The following is an 18,914-nucleotide window of genomic DNA, read 5'->3' on the forward strand; positions in this document are numbered from 1 at the left end:
AGTGTAGGCGAGGCCTATGGAACCAAAGTCAAATACAATGCACTTCCAAGTGGTTTTGACCATGATACACAGGCTGGGAGTTATTTCAATAAATAAGGATTCTGCGGGGTTCAAAGACAGGGAGCACAGTACAGTCTACAGGGAATTAAGGAGAGAAAAGACATGTGAATATATAACAGTAGCTGAAGATGAGTGGAGACAGGAAGGTGAAAGGCCTGAGCAAATCAAAAGGTTAAGAGGGGAATGTGAGCACCTTGTTGCTGCAACCCAACCTAAACCTATTATAAAAATGTAAATGTGAGAAATAAAGAAAAGGTAGCTCTTTATATCCACAGGTTTGCAAAGGTGAAATGAATACAAAAATCACATTGTTCTAAGTACTATAAAGAGTCACTTCAACTACAATTATTCTTATTTCTGGATTTGGTTCATATTCAAATTCAACTAATTCTGCCATGCAAAGAGAAGGGGAAACAACAAATTAATGGATCCAAAGAGAAGAAAACCTGTACATACATATGTGCACGGTTTTTATAAATCCATTCTTACCACATAATTAGAATGTGGCTTAGCTTTACATGTCCACACCCAAGAGTTCTGTTCCCCTATGATGCCAAGGCGCACACCATCCTTTGTATAGAGAGAGACTTGTTTGTCTGAGCCACCCATTAAGATGTATTCTCCTTTAGAAAAATAGCTCACACAGCAAGGGTCAAAGTTCAAGACTCTGTCCTTGCCAATCTGTAAGAAAATGAAATGAGACAACCATTTTTTTAAAAAGATCAATATTTTTTGATGCTATAATCTGAAATCAAACCTGTCAGTTATGCAGTGATTACAATACATGTTCCAATTAGATAACCATATTTGATCAGCTAGAGCAGCCTTTTCAGAATCATTTCTATGCCCACGCTTATTTTCAGTGTTTAGGTAGGGCACTACACAGCATCTGCCTCCGACGCCATTGCTTTTTTTCAAGCTCAAAGAAGGAGTTTCACCAAGACTCCTACACAGCAGACCTTGACTCTGAAACAGACTACAATATTTACAAGAGGCACAACTCAGCCCAGCTGTGGAGATACTTTAAAATGTGTCTAAGAAACAGCCAGCTTGAACTAGCTAAGGATCAAGAGGACAATGTTTATCTCCTCAGCAACTTGCAAATCTGAGCCATAACTTCCTCATGATATATACAGAAATTAGACAAAATAGGACAAAATAATATAAAAAGACCAGAAAGCGAACCTATGATTTCAAAGATTTAGATACTGGATAAAGAACTTTCAACAGCGTTTCCTGAGAAAGGCATTCTTTGTAAGACACTGTGTTAACATATAACTTACTTGTTTGCCACTCAGCTGATAAAAGGAAAGCCTTTGTCCCCAATCTGCCACAGCTAAGATGTCATTGTGTTCATCTCTACCAAGTATAAAAGGAAAAGCCAATTATGATGTGTAGTAAGCAGTTCTGATAAACTACAAACACTAGATAGCCTCTGGTATTGTCTACTGTGACAGCATGTGTCGGACAGTATCAAGATCACTATGATTTTTGATTGCATCAGAAACATACTAAAATAACAAATTTTGTTCCAAACACATGTACAGCAAAATACTTCAGTTTCTTATCTGTGACACACGTGATCTGGTAGTTACAGGCACACAAGTAGTTGCTCTATATTGAGTCAGACTACTACTCTGTCTAGCTCAGTACTGTTTACAGTGAATGGCAACGGCTCTCCCAAGTTTCAGAACAGCATCTTTCCCCTCCTTTTATGGGAAATACTAAGATTGGACTTGAGACTTTTTTCCCTGCAATGTCTGAGTTCCACCAACCTTTGACAGTCGCTATTATATTTTGCTTGGAAGCATGCACATTCTAATTTGAATTAGTAGCTGGATTTAGTAGTTCGAGATACTGGAAGAAATGGGCTTAATTCACTTTGTTGATGAAAATTAGTTAAATAGTAACACTATTACATGAATACAACAGCAGCTTCCTCTAATCTAAACCTCTGCCTTGTCCATATTCTGTTTCATTCCCTTTCCCTGAACTCTGCCTACCAATAAGGATTCAACCAAGGTCCCACATTTTATCTATCAAATATACTGGAATTTTCCTTTCTGCTCTCCATCTTCCTTTGCATGAAACACTTGCATGGCCCTTACTATACAACACTCTGATTTTGCCAAATATATGCATTTTGTCATACAGCTGCACATATCCCTGCACTCCACAAATATGTCTCCAAAACTTAAGCAGGGCTCCTATCTGACCATCTGCAGAAGGTTGCCATGTTTTTCTTTAGAATGATCACTTGTAAAACTCTACCATTTACACCTAGTTACATTTAATTAAATTACATTGCAGTAACTAGGCCATAAGTCACTCCTTCCCATTAAATTGAACTTGATGAAGTATGAGCAGTTCAATCTATTCAAGACAAAAAAGTTGTCTCTGCCTGGGTAGCAGGAAGAAACTGGTAGCCCTGCTAGCTTGTATGACCTTACAGTCAACCATTTTCCTGAATTCCGCCCCGAGGCTTTGGCGAATGGGGCGGCATAAAAATGTTTTAATAAATAAAATAAAAATAAAATTCCAACAGGCTTCTCGGGCAACAGAAGTAGGTGGCCTATACATCTCTACAGTTATTATGTGTAGCACTAATATGGATATTTTCCCAAATATGTCCCACATCAATTCTCTTCAAGCTCTGAGAACTTGCTGTATCAAACATCTAAGTCTGAGAAAACATTCACTTCTGTTGAATATTTCATGAATTTCTGTTGACAGATATACTGAATATTATCCTAAGAGCCAGATTAGATTATAAAAAAAGAACAACCGGTTGGCAAAAGTCAATGTGGACTACCGTTGTGAGAGTGTTCTCCACTCAAGGAATCACATAATATTGCTTACATATTATAAAACAAAACTATAAATTGATAATGAAGCACTGGATATTTAAATGGCATATTTAAATAACAGAAGTAGGTTCAGACTGAGAGAATATAGGTTCATTTCCTTGATATTGCACTCACGAGCTGGCATTCCTAGGGCTCTCATCTTCCTCACGCTCTTCTTCCTCTGCCTCACTACCCTGACTACTGCATGTGATGGACTTCAGAACTGGTATGTCTTCTAAACACGTGTGACCTGCCTCTTCCTCTTCTTCGCTTTCTCTAGCTGTCCAGAGATTCTCCAACTGACTGTAAGTATTAATTGTTCATTTGCATCTCCTACTGCTACAAAACTCAAATTTCAAAATAAGTTAATCCAAGACCAACTCTCCTAACTTTAAATAACCTTTTCCCAGACAGATTGTGAAACTTTATTACTAAGTGGAATGATGAGTAGTTCTCTTCAGTACAGACTCATTTATTTATCACACTTAGGAAAGTATGGCTCTCTATAGGATACAGTTGGGGAAAATACCAAGAAACTGTCAAGTCTCATTCTTCAAATAATATTCTTTCAAAGTGCTGAAATGAGCAACATTAAAAACTTAATATGTCTTCTATATGTCCATAAGCTGTTTATATGTAACTATAACAGAGACGGGCACCTATGGGAGGTCCCACAGACCCACCTTGTGGGCCACAGTTCATGTTGTGCTCCACCCAAAAGTAAAAATAGGAAGGGAAAACACTTCATAATACTGCAACAGTGGAATTTAGTTTGCTTTCAATTCATTCTGGCACTCCATTAATCACTATAAACACTTTTTAACAAAGTTAACAAAATTAATTTGGACTGTCATTTTTTGTAAAAAGAAGACCAGCTTTGCAGAGGCACAACAGGGGCTGCTCTGGAGGCAGCAGGAGCTGCATAAAGTCTACACATTGCCTACTCCTGATTTATAGAACTGATCAGAATAAGCAACATACAGATACAGGCACCAAGGAACAAGGAGTTTGCAACAGCTCCCTGCTGCATTTATACACAACATGCATTTACTGCCATATCCCACGTGACATGATTCTCAGTTCTTCTGTAACCAGAAGACTTCCTTCTCCTCTGCTTTCTATCACAATCTTGAAAATTGAGCATTCTGGGAGGATAATATTACCTGTCAGGACAGTTAGCCAAACAGAGAGGCCTTCTTGGAAGCTGCCCTATAAACAATGAACTTCCTTCCAACAGAGATTCATGAAAGCTCCAAAGATCTTTCAGCACTGCATTCTAAGAGCACTGAAGGGGCTTTTGAGGGCTGTGTTAGGTTTGTAGAGGGATCAAAGTTTTATTACAGTTTCAGCTTTACAGGAGTAGCAGTCTACAGCTGCTTCTTAATCTTAATTCCCGCAGGTTCTCAGATGGAAAGGGCCACACATATAACATATAAACAACAAACCTCTTTTAAAAAGGCACCAAATAAGATACAGAGGGAATATTTTATTAGTCCCAGCAATCAAAGAACTCCCCTTTTTAGTGGATATAACTCATTCCAGAGTCCACACCACCCACACTCCATGCATTGAAAAAGCAGATAATAGAAAGAAGGAAATGATCAGTTGTCACATACTTTGTTTCTTAGATAATGTCTTAAGACCCTGGTGTAGCCTAACTGTAAAACTTTAGCAACTAGCCTTTTCCCCTTAATTCTTAGAGTTTGCAAATTGTAACAAAAAAAGCATTACATCAGATTTCTTTTTGATCAGTACTATGATTTTTACTTGATGGGGTTTTTTTGTTGTTAAAATGAAAGGCACAGAATATTGAGCCGTGCAGACACCAAAGAAAATAAACAACTGAGGCCTAAAAGATTTGTGTAAGCTATGGTTTTATATATACATTGATGAAATGCAATATCCAATGGTTTATATTTTTTAAAATCAATAAATAAATGGGAGCTAGTTTGTACCATATGCAGCCAAACTTCCAGAGAAATAAATTTACCGTTACAATATACTACCTCAAACAGTGAACTACAAAACTGGCCAACTACATATATTAGAACAAGAGAGAAAAAAGAGCACATTATCTTATCTTCTGCTACCCATGGTACTTTCAGATGTCACAAATCATTCAAAAGATGGATAAAATATTTGCATGTTTCCATGAACCAAGCCCACCCCATAGTCAGGTATGTTTTCATTTTAATCTGGTTTTAGGCCCAGTTTAGGACTGAAACAGCCTTAGTTGCCTTGGTGTATAACATGCACTGGGAATTAAATGGAGATAATTCCCTCCTGTTTGCTGTGCTGTATTGGTACCATTGCCTGTGATTTCTTTGAGAGAAGTTTAGTTGATATGAAACATGTACCATTTTATGACAGTTGCAACTTTACCTGGCTGCACTGTTCCAAAAGATGTACTGAGGATTACTGTTAAGTCATTTGAGCTTTATCAAATGACTTAACAATAATAATTTGACAAAAGCAACCTCGGGTCTCTATTTTATCCCAGATATTATCTTTAATATCTTTTTGGGGCACCTTAAATATGAACTAATATATGCTGACATAAAGTTGTTAGCCTTTCAGATTCTCCCCACCTTTGGCTTTCTTCACTTTAGCAGACTAACTTGGTTATCCCTCTGGAAAGTCTACGTTTTTTATAGAAAATGTATTTGTGCAGTGCCTTTAAATTCTTGGATGATTTTGCAATGGAAAGAGAAACTTTGCCTTTGTCAAGCTTAGGAACAATGTGAAATATTCCCTTTCACACAAAGGCAGCATACAGAAAAATAGGCCTTTTGTTTCTTATACTAATGTAAATATAAAGTAATGCTATTTACTCCCATAAACTTAGATTTGTAAAAATGTCCAGAAACCCACCAATATCACTCTCAAAATCAATAGAGCAGAATACAGAAGTACCTATTGAAGATAATAAAAATGTAAAGGTGTGTCAATAGATAGAATTACAACTGGGTTTTTTTCCCATAGTAGAGATATAAAGTTTACCTTGACGGATTCCAAGAAATAGACCATACTGGAGATAAAGATCCACCTGGTCGTTCAATTTTGACTTTCTCTTCACCATTTTTATTTCTTATGCTGACAACACCATTGAACATCCCTAAAGCAAGATACTGTCCATCATTTGTCCAACTGAAAAAAGAATAATAGACGTGGCAGAAAATACCCATCTCTGCAGAAGAGAGACCCAAGACACTGATGAAAATTAAATTCTATACTCAGGGGAGGAGGTATAAAGGACTTAAGGTGAAGGGAATATTCCTTATACTACTTCCTTCTAGGGACAAATATTCTCTCAAGTGTACTGTAACTTTATTGTGGGAATATCTTTTAAATACATCCCTCTACAAAAAGCACTGGACAGTACATGATCAAATAAAACAAATGGAGGAGCAGCATAAGGAAATCCATATTTCAAGTGTAGTGATTTTCAACGTATCTTCCATGAAATGCTAACCCTTAAATGTCACTGTTGTTTATCTATAAATCCATATACATTAGACAAACTCATGTTGCCACTACTGCATCATTCTGTATACTATGTTGTCAGATTTTACTTTGAGTTAATTCTGTTCTAAGCTGACAAAAGTGCTTGCCCTTTGGGTGGAAAAACATCCCAGAAAATGTTTTTCAAATGTGTCATTTGCAAAAATGAAATTGCTATACTTGTGCATTCTATTTACATACCTACAACAGGTGATCTTATTGCTGACTTTATGTTTATTGACTGACTTCTGTTCAGGAGACCAAAGGCCTTAAAAGCAACAACAAAAACAGCAAAGTAGTGAGATCAATGACATTTGTTGCACAAAGCATTACGATTTTTAAGCATGAAATAACTCTTCAATATTAACAAAAGAGGGTAAATTTTCCCTGGCCTGACACTGTCCTTCCCATTCCCACATCTTAACTCTATGTACCTCTCCAAAGTCTAACAGAGTTACACAAACGCCACTGCTCACCAGTCCGGGGGGGGGGGGGGGGGGAGGATGTAGTTCAGCAGTAAAGCTTTGCATACAGAGACTCCCAGGTTTAATCCTCCGCATCTCCTGTTAAAAGGACTCTGGAAAGCAGGAGATGTGACAGACAAACTTTGCTTGAGATCTGGGAAAGTTGTTGCCAGTCAAAGTAAACAGTTTTGTAAGGATAAGCAACCTGGTTGTTGTCCAGGTGTTTTGGACAACTCCCATTATCCCTCTGCGGTGGCGCCTAAGTTATGGAATGCGCTCCCCAGAGAGGTCCGCCTGGCGCTGTCGTTATTTGTTTTTCGGCGCCAGGCGAAGAACTTTTTATTAAAGCGGCATTTTAACTGTTAGTATTACTTGATCTTATCTGGCCAGGGCGGCTTATTTTATATTGTATTTTTGGATTTTTAATGTTTATATTTATTGTAATTTATATTATAATTACTTTTATTTATTGTTGTAAGCCGCCCCGAGGCTTCGGCGAATGGGGCAGCATAAAAATGTTTTAATAAATAAATAAATAAATAAATAAATAAATGCTGGATATAGCTTATGGAAATTATAGTCCATAATCTCTGCAGGGCACCAGAACAATGTAACCTGGCATAATTAATTTTCGGTACTGCTCAGAAGATTAAGCTCTCTGGGTGTTTCACAGCCTTAATACAATCTTCTCTTGAGGGTGGATGCAGTTAGCCCATCTGTGTGACAGAACAGCTTTGGACAGCACAGCAAGGAATGGGACAATTTCCCCTCCCCTTTGCAGTTTCCTGTGCACACTCAAAATCTGTTCTGAAGAGCAGGGAGATCCTCCAAAGTATATTGGGGGAGGTGCAGTGGAAGGAGACAGGGGGAAAGCCCCACAGGACAGACTGAGAGACCTGGGCATGTTCAGCCTAGAGAAGATGGGGGGGTGGGGGGAGGTGGACATGGTATCACTCTATAAGTACCTCAAAGGCTGTCACAAAGAGGAAAGACAAGATCTCTTCTTGCTGTGTAGTACACAGAATAATCAATTCAAGTTGCAACAACCCAAATTCAAGCTAGGTATCAGGAAAAGTTTCCTCACTGTTAGAGAAATACAACAGTGGGATCAGTTGTCCAGAGACGTTGTGGGCATCTCCCACACTGGAGAGACTGAAGGCAAAACTGAACAGCCATCAAAGTGGAATGGTGTAAATGGGTGTCCTGCAACAGCAGGGGGTTGGACCCGATGGCCTTCATGCCCCTTCCAACTCTACTATTCTATGATTCTATGACATTAGCTCACCTGGAATTTGGATTTTGCTTTTTGGACTGCTGACACTTATAGTGCAGAAGCTGTTGTGCCTCTGCCTGAGCTCTTCCTCCCTACTATGTGAAGCCACAGGATTTTAAAAAATCATAGCTGTAGAAGACATACCAAAATCACTGGAGGAGCAGGACGCTAGTTGGTGTGTCACAGGATTATAGGATACACACTGTATGGAATCATTGTGCCTGAAACAAATTAATAAACAACACTGAAAGGGAACAGTCCAGAAACAGCTAACTAAAATTAGCCAAGAACTGTAGATAATATTTGAAGAAATACCTCACCACACTTGTTTCAGCAACTGAAAACAAATCAAAATGAATCCAAATGTTTTGACAATGATTCAGATGCAACATATCTCTATCCTTTAAACATGAGGACAAGCTTACAGATATTTCTTACACCACTGGTATCAAACTTCTTCCAGCCCAAGGCCCAAATTCAATTTTAAATAAATTCCTGGAGTTGCAGACCCCTGTCTGAGGACCCAAGGGCAAAAGGTCAGGGAAAATATCAGCAAATTATAGTTTAAAGCTCTAACTATCACTGACCAAGCCATAGGAGAGGCATTTCAACCTTCTAGAAAAATTGCAAACCAGGAAATGATTGGCAGTCAGGAGGAAGGGGGTGCCAGATTAGGACCCCAGGCAGATACAACCTGGCCCATAGGCCTGTCCTCCATCTTCAACACTGTATCAATGAATAACTTGTGAGATATGTAACATTCTTCACGTTGTTGTTGTTGTTAGTTGCAAAGTCGTGTCCGACCCATCGCGACCCCATGGACAACATTCCTCCAGGCCTTCCTGTCCTCCACCATCCCGAGTCCACTTAAGCTCACATCAACTGCTTCAGTGACTCCATCTAGCCACCTCATCCTCTGCCGACCCCTTCTTCTTTTGCCATCTATTGTTCCCAACATTCTTCATACACTCCATCCTAAAAATGTACATACTGCAGGTCAAACAACTTTTTTCAAAGCTCAATTTAAGGTGATGGTTCTAAATGTTAAAGCCCTAAAACAGGAGTGGGGAACATGTAGCTCTTTGAATGCTGTTGGACTGCAATTTTCATTAGCCCTAGCAAGCATAGCCACTGGTCAGGGCTCATGGGGGTTGTATTCTAGTGCCATCTAATTAGGGTTCAGACAAACCTTTTGGATCCATCCCTCTAGGATCTGCTGACTTCCTCTCATGCTTCACCCAGTCCTACAAAACGAGCCAAGCCAGGCAGAAGTCCAAAAATACTCATGGACCTCCAGCTGTTCAAACAACTTTCCCCATCAGGAGTGGATACAGGCTGCTGCAAGCAGGGATGCCAGGCACCACCCTGGCAATCAACCACCTTCCTTGCCCACTGCTGCTGAAGCAGCAGTCACAGAAGAGGGGCGCTGCAAGCCAGCCTGCCAGTTACCATTCGCAGAGACCAACCTTCTTCCCCACCCGCTGCTGCAAGTGGCAGCTTCAGGCATAGCGAGGGGCGAGCACTCCATAAACACAGGGTGCATTCACCAAGACTTTGGCATCAGGGCTGATGGAAAAGAGTTCAGGGTCCAGGGAGCCATAACCGGGGAATCCGATCAATTCCCACCCACAAAGAGATTCCTTGCACATCCCTAATCTAGAGCTCCACAGCTTCCTGACCCTTGCTCTAGATGGCTTAGTGCTACAGTATCTTAAGCAACTCCTTCCATGGGAATCTTCATGGTTATTAAGATCTTTCTTGGCAGCCCTTCTGTGGACCTGCATTTGCTTCAGAGGCAAGAGAGGTGGTAACCCATGGAAGAGGCCTCTCCGTTGTGGTGTCTGAGCTCTGGAATTCTTCTGGCAAGAAGGCATGGTTGGAGCAGACTTGGACATCCTTTATTTGCCAGGGCTTTTAGATATTACATTTTATATGTTTTAATTTCCATCATCTCCCTCTCTGTTGCAACCTGTTTTTATGTAGTCAATTTTCCTGTATGCTTCAGTTGTTAAAGGGAGCAGGGAAGTGCAGCAAGTAACATACATGGAAATTGTCAAGACAGATATAAATCAGAAGACAGCTCAGGGATATTATCAGCAGAATGCTTCCTCAGAGCACTGGTTCTGTCCTAGAAAACCAGGTGCTGAAGTTCCTCTCCCCTCAGCAGTTTGATAGTCTGCCAGGAGCACAGGCTGTTTATTGCTTTGCTGTGCCTTGAAATAATTTCAGATGCAGTGGGAAATGGGGGAAAGATTACTATTCTGGAAAAAACCAAGATTTCTCTTGAATGACAGATGTTTGTTAAGAAATTGAAACAGAGTTTAATGCAACCCCTGGCATTCAGACTACTTTCTACACCACTCTTCTAAATAAATCTACCAAAGCTACCAGTCTATGTTTCTGCATTATTAGGCACTGTACCTAAAACATGTGCTAGGGCAATTGTAATACACACAAAAGTCATGAGACAAGCACACTTGCAGGTTAAAAGACTTTGGTGTTTAGTCATCTGAGGGCACTTGTTTCTCTTGCTGGGTGCAACCATGGAAGCAGCTACTCACAAGTCTGTCTTATACATCTGCTTCCAACTTAACAGAATAGTTGTAATGGACCAGATAGAGTAGTCTAATTAAAAGCAAGAAAAACAAGAAGGTTAATTCTGGTCACGGGAACCTATTGGGAAGGGGATTTTTTAATGTGTAGCAAATTAAAATCAGCTTGACTAAATCTGCCATAGTATATGCAGTACAGGTGAAAGCACAGAAGACTTATTTTTTAATAGATTTACAGAACTGTTTAGTGTCCTCTGCATAAGTCATTTCAGCAATTTTCATAGCAACTTTGCGAGGTAAGTGAGATTTATTATTCCCAGGTTGTAAATTAGAAGGCTGAAAAAGAGTGGAATAGTGAACATCATCTGGTTGTGTTTATGAACTGCTGTGAACCACCCAGAGAGCTTTAGCTATTGGGCGACATAGAAATGAAAATAATACTAATAATGCTAATTCTACTGCTGCCACCACTAATAATACTAATAACACTATGAAGGAGGAGGAGGCGGCGGAGGAGGAGTAGATGATACTGGCTCCATCTGATTTTTTATGGCATGCTTTCATAGTGCTTACTGCAGGTATCTGGCCAGTCAAAAAAAAATCTCTTTGAAAAGGAAACGCAATAGGAGGAAGCAAATGTGCCCCATCAGGAGGAAGGTCTAAGGGTTTAAGTACTGCTTGGGCCCCATATACTCCATCCAGATCTGACAACTCAGTAATTTTTTTAAAAAAAACTGTTTGAAATATTTGCATTCTTGACCAGTGGCTCACTAACCAATCCCACAGTCCACAATGAAGCTGTTCCTCTAGGTTTAGATGACATGAAAACCTATTGTGGATTGTACAAACCCTAGAACCAGCCACGGGCTGTCAGGGTGGCCTGTTGCCAAAAAAAGTAAGCCACCTGAAGTGAATCAGGATGACTTCAGATGACACAACAACACAACTACCTCCCCATCCCTATTTTGCTGCATGGCAAAGTGCTGGTTGTACAGCATTTGCACTCTCAGTGCTGGGCTGATCTTCTATGGTGCAAGAGGTGGCCCAGCATGTATATGTACTAGCGGATTCAGAGGCATATGAAATGCACCAGAGCCCTTTAAATTGTTTATGTAATGAGAGAGTCCCTCCTGTTGATTTCAATATTCCATTCTCATCCCTTATATTTCATCTGAATCTTGGACACCATATTCTGTCCCTTACATCTTTCTACTTCCTTCAGGCTCTATTTATATTTTAACTGTGCTCATGTGCCTTCTGAATATTAATAGTAATTATTATTGGAGTAGTTACACAAAAATGTTAATTAAAAACAAAGATATGTAAACTCTTGAAGCAATCACTTACGTGTACTTCAGGATACCTTCTAACTTTGAAGTCCAGATGATCACAGTTTTGTCTGCAGCTCCTGAAGCAAAACGCTTCCCTAGGAAATTGTGTGGAAGCCAGTGAAAGCTATGAAACAGTTTTACAGCTGCTAATCTATCACAGGCACTGAATGCCATTATTTACTACCAGTTGAATGCTCTCACATCAGCAAGAATCAAAGCTCTATCCCTAGAACTGTTTTCACAGATTCATACGCCACATGGAGCACAACCAGGACTTTATTGTGTATATTTTATATACGTTCTTCATTAATTCTGTGTCAGGGATGGGAATCCTCCAGGCTTGCAGGAGTCCCTCATGCAGACTGACAGCGTCTTCCCTTGGACCTGTGCCTCTGTCACTGAGGGAAAAACTCTCAGCTCCCAACAGATGCCAATCAGAGCTAAGAGCTTTTCCTATGGGGCACAGGGGGTACAAAACAAACTGCTTAGTGATTTAGTCCTGCTAAGTATTGCCCTGTTTACTTTAACGTACATGCACAGAGGCTTGCCTTGCGTACTTATGAGCCCTTTTGGCCTGTGTTCCAACCCAATACTGGAGTAACACTGGAAGCCCTGAAGAGCTTCTTTGAAATAGAATTCAGTCCTTGTGCTGAAAAAGGTTTATTATCCTTGCTATATGTTGACAAGTGGAGTCAAACAGATGTATCCTAATGGAACTTCTGTATTACTCTTGCACACCTTTATGCTCTTAGCAGTCCTCAGCCATGACAATGACAAAGTGTGAACTGACATGTAGCATTTCAGAAATCTCCCCAAGGCAACGTGCCCTCAAATCCAGATGTGTCAAGAGCAGCATTTTAGTTTTCAAGAATATACAACACTTGTAAATTGTGCATCAAGAATGGATGGGCAGTGATTTTTTTTCAGCACATATCAATGCAGGAAACTCATATCATGATTTCAAGCCTGAGATTGTCTTTTAAATTATAATAAAACTAAAGGTGGAATAGACACCTGTGACCAGATGGCTTCCACATTCACTTTCAAATGCAAGATCAAATAGTAGACAAAATGGGTGTTCTTGAGTTGTTGTTTTCACATAGTGGACAATGCCTACTTAAACACTTCCATTCTTTGAAATATGATCAACCCATGATAGTGTGAATATGCCAAAAATCTATCTTCCTAGTAAACCTGATTCTAGACTTGATCCAAGTAAGTTACTTAGCCAGCTTGCCAGGCACATTGACAGAGGCAACCTGAGAACTAGTAGGGCCTGCTGCTGCTGAAAAATGGAAGTGGGAAAGATGCCATTGCTGTGGGCATCACTGTAACAGAGAATCAAAGCAATATCTGATTCACAGAACTGATTCATCTGTCCTAATCACACAGTTGAGATGTGCCAACTGCAGATTGGCTGCTCAAGTAGAGTAAGCTATGTTGGCAAAAAATCAAATGAACATTGTTCTGTTATCCTTATGCAACATAAGCAAATACATTTTGTTAATACACATATCCCTGCTGGGTTCTGTATTTGTCAATGTGTGGTATTGCTGATCCCAATGCAGCTACTTTACTTGAAAAATAAAGGTGTTAATAAAAGGCACGATTTTTTCCATACTTAATACTGACTTAATTTCATACCTAGTACTTTCCACTAGACGTTTTATTTGTATAATGAATACAGTACAATCAACAGAAGAGTTAAAATATTTGTGAATATCTTATTATTAGATTGGCTATAAAACCCAATAGTAAAGCTACTTTTTGGCCCTCAAATTTCTGTGAAACATGAAAACATGATCAATGAACTGAAGAAATTCAGAAGATTCAAATTACCATCATTTGCATAAGCTACACAGTATACTGTCTCCTTATGTGCTTTTAAAGGCTGAATTAAAGTTCCATCAGAAGTGTCATACACCTGTAGAGATAAAATTAAAAGGAGAATATAAGACTTCAAGTGTACAAAATCAACACGGCTCAGCTGAAAGTTTAAGTGTGATTATTAAAAATAAATATTAGATTGACAAGATTATGTGTGTGTGTGTGTGTGTATATATATATATATATATATATATATATATATATATATATAAATCAGATATACAAGATTTTCAGTTATGGCAGATTTACCAGGTTCCCCCTTATCTAGACAGGGGGAACCTGAAGATAGTCACCCATGCACTGGTTACCTCCAAAATAGATTATTGTAACGTGCTCTGCCCTTGAAGGTGGTCCAGTGATTGCAGCTGGTACAAAATCAGGCCACTCAATTGGTGACTGGCACTTCTAGAGTGGCCCATATAGCACCAGTTTTGAAAGAACTAAACTGGTTACCAGTTGTGGCCTGCGCCCAGTTCAAGGTGCTTGTTTTGACATATAGAACCCTAAATGGCTTGGGGCTACCTGAAGAACTGTCTACACCCATATATACCCACCAATATCCCTAAGATCAGCATAGGAGGCCCTTCTGTGAGAGCCACACCTCAGGGAGGGGAGAGGGGTGGCAAATAGGTGAAGGACCTTTTCTATTTCTGCTCCTCATCTCTGGAACTTCCTCCCTAGAGAAACTCACCTGGCTCCATTTTATTTTATTTTCGGTGCCAGGCAAAGACATACCTTTTAAAAAATTAATACTTAGTCCTTATGAATGCTAGTGGCATTTTTTTATATTTCTTAACGTTGTTGTATTGATGTTTTATTCTTTTAACTATTTTAATAGGTTTTAATATGTTGTTACTTGTAAACCAACTAGGAAGGACTTTGGCAGTTACAGGCAGCATATAAATATGTGAATGAATAAATAAATGTCTCTGTTTAAAGACATACGTAAACCAAATGTTTTTAACATAGCAAACTATATCACAGTTAAAAAGTTTGACACAATTTTAAAAATATGTTTTATTAAACAAAAGGAGTGAAATTGTTTTGATTATTCTAAGGCATAATAAATAAACCAGAATTTAAAAAATACCAGTAATCTGTTTCCAGAAGCAATTATGAGTTGAGTTCCATCAGGCTTGAATGCAAGGTCATAAATACTGTGAAAACAAAAGAAGGTGTTAAAAGGAAAAACAAATTCTCTCTTATCTGCAATATTTTCCATGTGGTGGTTCCATGGACCTGTGAATATAGGTCCTGCACCCTTTTGATCATTTTTACAAAATTACGTTTGTGGGTGTCTGCTTGAATTAAAATTCATTTGTCAGAATGCTCATATATTTCTTCCAGGGGACAGTTCCTAACACTGTTCACAACTAATATTCTTAAATCAGATTAGCATAAAGAAAGCACTATCATATGCCTATCAAATTCATTTTGTTACTGTGAGCCTACTTACAAAAAAAGGTTGAAAAGCAATACAGAAATATTAATAAAATATGCACCCTCAAGCCGAACACCAGCAACAGTTATTTCTTAGCTAGCTAATGAAAGGATTTTGCTGGAAATCTTTTGCAGGAAAACTTAGGAACAGCAGTACATTCTTTAGAATGGGGGCAAGTGCAAAAGTCAAGAAACAAGTAAAAGTTGGGAGAAAGGAACATCACCATCTACGGATCCCAGAAAAGGTCAGGCTGGAAATTTAGGGTGGCTGGATTTAGAACATATGCCTGAGTTTTTGCATACAGGTATAGATAAATGAACAGACAGCATGCACTATTTCAATGAATGAAGTTCTTATCTTTGTTCTTTCCCTCTTCTTTTGTTCCATCCTTATGAGTCAATCTGTCAGGGAATTAATCCTGAAATGTCTTCTGTAAATAAATACAGGTAAAACTGCACTGTGCTCCCCTTTCTGAAATTCATCAAGTTCCATCTTTGCGTCATTTCCATCAAAATCTGAAGATACTCTGACTGTGACAATCTTTTAGTATACAATGCTGCCAATTTACACAATAACATCTTTTAGTTTCTTAGTATTGCAGGCCCTCCTGCTAATCTAGTATTCTTTTTGGATGAAGTAAGTGCTCTCAAGATGGAGAAGTGACATAACAACTCTGTTGTCATGCACATATCACTTCTGGGGCTGGTGCGGATGCTAATATATAAGATGATCTGCCCTAGGCATTTTATGGATCTGAATGATCTGAATTTGCTGGGAGTGTTTTGTGTGTCTTTGGTTGATTCAACTGCCAAACTCCTCATTGATCTGTGGAATATGGAAATTGCCTGGGTAGTTGACACCACCATGCTTAAGCCCTCTTTCCTCGCTGGTATAGCCAAATCAGTTTCTTGGTTTTACAAGGAGCTAAGGACAATAAAATGGGAAGGCCAACTAGAATAAATGGAGAAAAATGCAGGATGAATCAAACTAAGCAGAGGCTAAAGATAAATGGGGAGGCTTCTGATAATCCAGTGCAAGGCAGAAAAAATGGTCAAGACAATCTTCAGCTCGTCATCCTCCTGCAACACATTTTTTGCTTATCTAGCAACAATATTTCAGAAAGAGAGAGAAAGGAAGTGACAAGGTCTCAGGATAGCTTATACCCTGGCCTCACCTTCCCTCCTTGCCTACCAAAATGCCTTTTCCATGCTCTGAGGTGGCTTTATTCCTGGAGGCCAGCCAATGCAGCTCTTTCAGTGCTGGCGACTGAGAGGCAGTGCTGTCTCTGACCTTGGAGTGGAGAATCCCCAGCATCCTATGGCCCCTCAGACAATGTCTAGGAGCCAAAGGATTGCTTCCTTAGAGACCTACTCCCAGCAATCATAGCAGCGAAGAGAGTTTACTCCTCTGCTACCTTCACATCTGCCTAGAATAAATCAATGATGCTTTACTATGCAGGGCCTCCTTTGCCAGGAGCTTGAAGTGGGAAGTCAAGAGAAATGAGTGGCTCACAGTAATTTGTTTCATTCCTTGCATACAAAGTCATGCATAGCTGCCTAGATTTCAATTCCATTATTGGATGTGACTTTGACAAGTACTTCCCCAGATATATTGGATTCCTTTCAGCTTGCAGATGTCAAAGATGAGGGCAGGGTGCCTGCAGTAATGTGAGCCACTCAACCTGTTTACCTGATTAAATCAGTCAAGAGAAGACTGTTGCTATGGCTAAGACAATTAATGCCTCTTTGTAGGAGGGGGTTGTTCCCTCTTTTTCGAAGAAGGCAGGACTTTTAATAAAGACACAGTCCTTTGCCCCAAAATAGTTCAAGTAACTACAATTTCTGGCCAAGGTTGTGGCCAAACAATTATGATATATTTGGATGATATTAGTTGTGAGGACTCATTGCTTTTGGCTGGGATATGAACTGGTTTTTGATACCCTCAATCATGGTACCCTTCCAGGCCACCTAGTGCAGCTAAGCGCTGAAGGCATCATATTGCAGTGGTTTCTTTCCATCAAATCAGGTCCAGAAGGTGGTGCTGAAGAACCACCTTTGGCCTATTTTGTCCCCTGCATTAATTAATATCTATGTAGATCTTCTGGGAGAAGGAATTCAGAGCTTTGGAGTGAAGTGCCACCAATATATGACTGAGTAGAGGTAGCTCTACTGCTCTTTGCAAGGGATTTCATGTTGCCTTGGCTTAATAATGAACAAACCAACATCAAATGCAGGTGGAGGTACTATTGGATAGTAGAAAGTCAAGTCTGGGGGTAGAGCTTCATCTATTTGGGAAAAGAAGTTACAGTATTCCCGAAAGATCAAGGTCTTAGCTTGGGAGTGCTTGGCGATCCTGCGCTGTCCCTGTAATTCCAGGTTGCAGCTGTAGCAAAGGAAGCCACTGCACGATTTTGCAGAATGTGTCAGCTGCAAGCTTTCCTCAGTCAGTCTGATTTGGCAACTTATCCATGCACTGGTCACATCATAGATAACTGCAACATGCTCTACTTAGGGTTGCCTTTGACAATCCTCCAGATGGACCCAAATGCAACAGTTATCTGCCAACGTAGTATCAGCACTGAGATTTCAGCATCCCAATCTTGAAAAATCTGCACTGGTTACCAATTGATTTTCAGGTCTGATTCAAAGTGTTTCTTTTAACCTTTAAAGTCTTAATTAGTTTAGGGTCCAGCCATCTGAAGGAACACCTTTTACTATTAACCTGCCCAGTTAACAAGTTGTGCCAAAGTGGTCCTTTGCAAAACACTTTCACTCACAGAGGCTTGCTCAATGGGCACATCACTCATCTTTTGTTTTAGTGATTGTTGTGGTGGTGATTTAAATGCCTGTATTATTGCTGCTCTTATTGTTTCGATCTGTTGGACACCACCTTGGAAATTTCTTTTATAGAAACATGATCTAAACCTACTTTAATTACATAAATAAATAAACACCACCTATAGAACTTTTCAAGATGCATTTTATTATGATACTGTCTACCAGTGCCTTCCCCAACCTGGTGTCCTCCAGATGTTTTGTACTACAACTCCCAGCATTCCTCATCATCGGCCATGCTAGCTGTGCCTAAATGAGAGTTGAACTCCCAAACATCTGAAGAACGGGTTAAAGGCTAAGTGCGTAAACGTTATGGTTTTACTGCTATGCTGTGTCCCCTCTGGTAGAAGAGTGGGATAGACATGAGTTATTATTGCAAATAAGAATAACTGAATATTATTAATAATAGTAGAAATGAGGTGATGCTCTCTGGAATGGCAGACTAAGACCGCTGCTACCCCCACGACAACGCCGCCGCGACCTGTTGCTGCTCTCCCCCCACCCACGTACCCCACCCGCTCTTACCACTGGTCGGCCTTGTCCCGCCAGGTCAGCGCAGCTCGCATGTTGCCCCCTCCTGCGCACCCCCCCGCCCGGCACCCAACTCCCACTTTTAGTATTTACACAGGACGCCAGGCTGGCTCCCCAGGCAACACGCATGCGCAGTCATCCCCCTCCCTGCGCAGGGAAGCCGCTCTGAAAGGAATGCGCCTCAGCTCCCACAG

The 18,914-nt window shown here is 39.9% G+C and overlaps 1 protein-coding gene across 1 annotated transcript in view; it reads right to left on the reverse strand.

Moving 5' to 3' along the window:
• IFT122 (intraflagellar transport 122) overlaps positions 1-18,763 on the reverse strand; it is a 71,558-nt gene extending 52,795 nt beyond the window's left edge. Inside the window, exons 1-9 of the mRNA XM_044451467.1 lie at positions 18,715-18,763; positions 15,005-15,071; positions 13,867-13,951; positions 12,044-12,122; positions 8,289-8,365; positions 6,609-6,675; positions 5,907-6,053; positions 1,344-1,419; positions 550-741 (exon numbers count right to left, since the gene is read on the reverse strand). Of these exons, the coding sequence (XP_044307402.1) occupies positions 550-741; positions 1,344-1,419; positions 5,907-6,053; positions 6,609-6,675; positions 8,289-8,365; positions 12,044-12,122; positions 13,867-13,951; positions 15,005-15,071; positions 18,715-18,755 (831 nt within the window). The 5' untranslated portion in view covers positions 18,756-18,763. The remainder of the gene's footprint in view (positions 1-549; positions 742-1,343; positions 1,420-5,906; positions 6,054-6,608; positions 6,676-8,288; positions 8,366-12,043; positions 12,123-13,866; positions 13,952-15,004; positions 15,072-18,714) is intronic.
• Positions 18,764-18,914: the final 151 nt, after the last annotated feature.

The sequence above is a fragment of the Varanus komodoensis genome, unplaced genomic scaffold (genome assembly GCF_004798865.1).
Source record: "Varanus komodoensis strain SLA01 unplaced genomic scaffold, ASM479886v1 scaffold6_2, whole genome shotgun sequence".
NCBI lineage: Eukaryota > Metazoa > Chordata > Lepidosauria > Squamata > Varanidae > Varanus > Varanus komodoensis.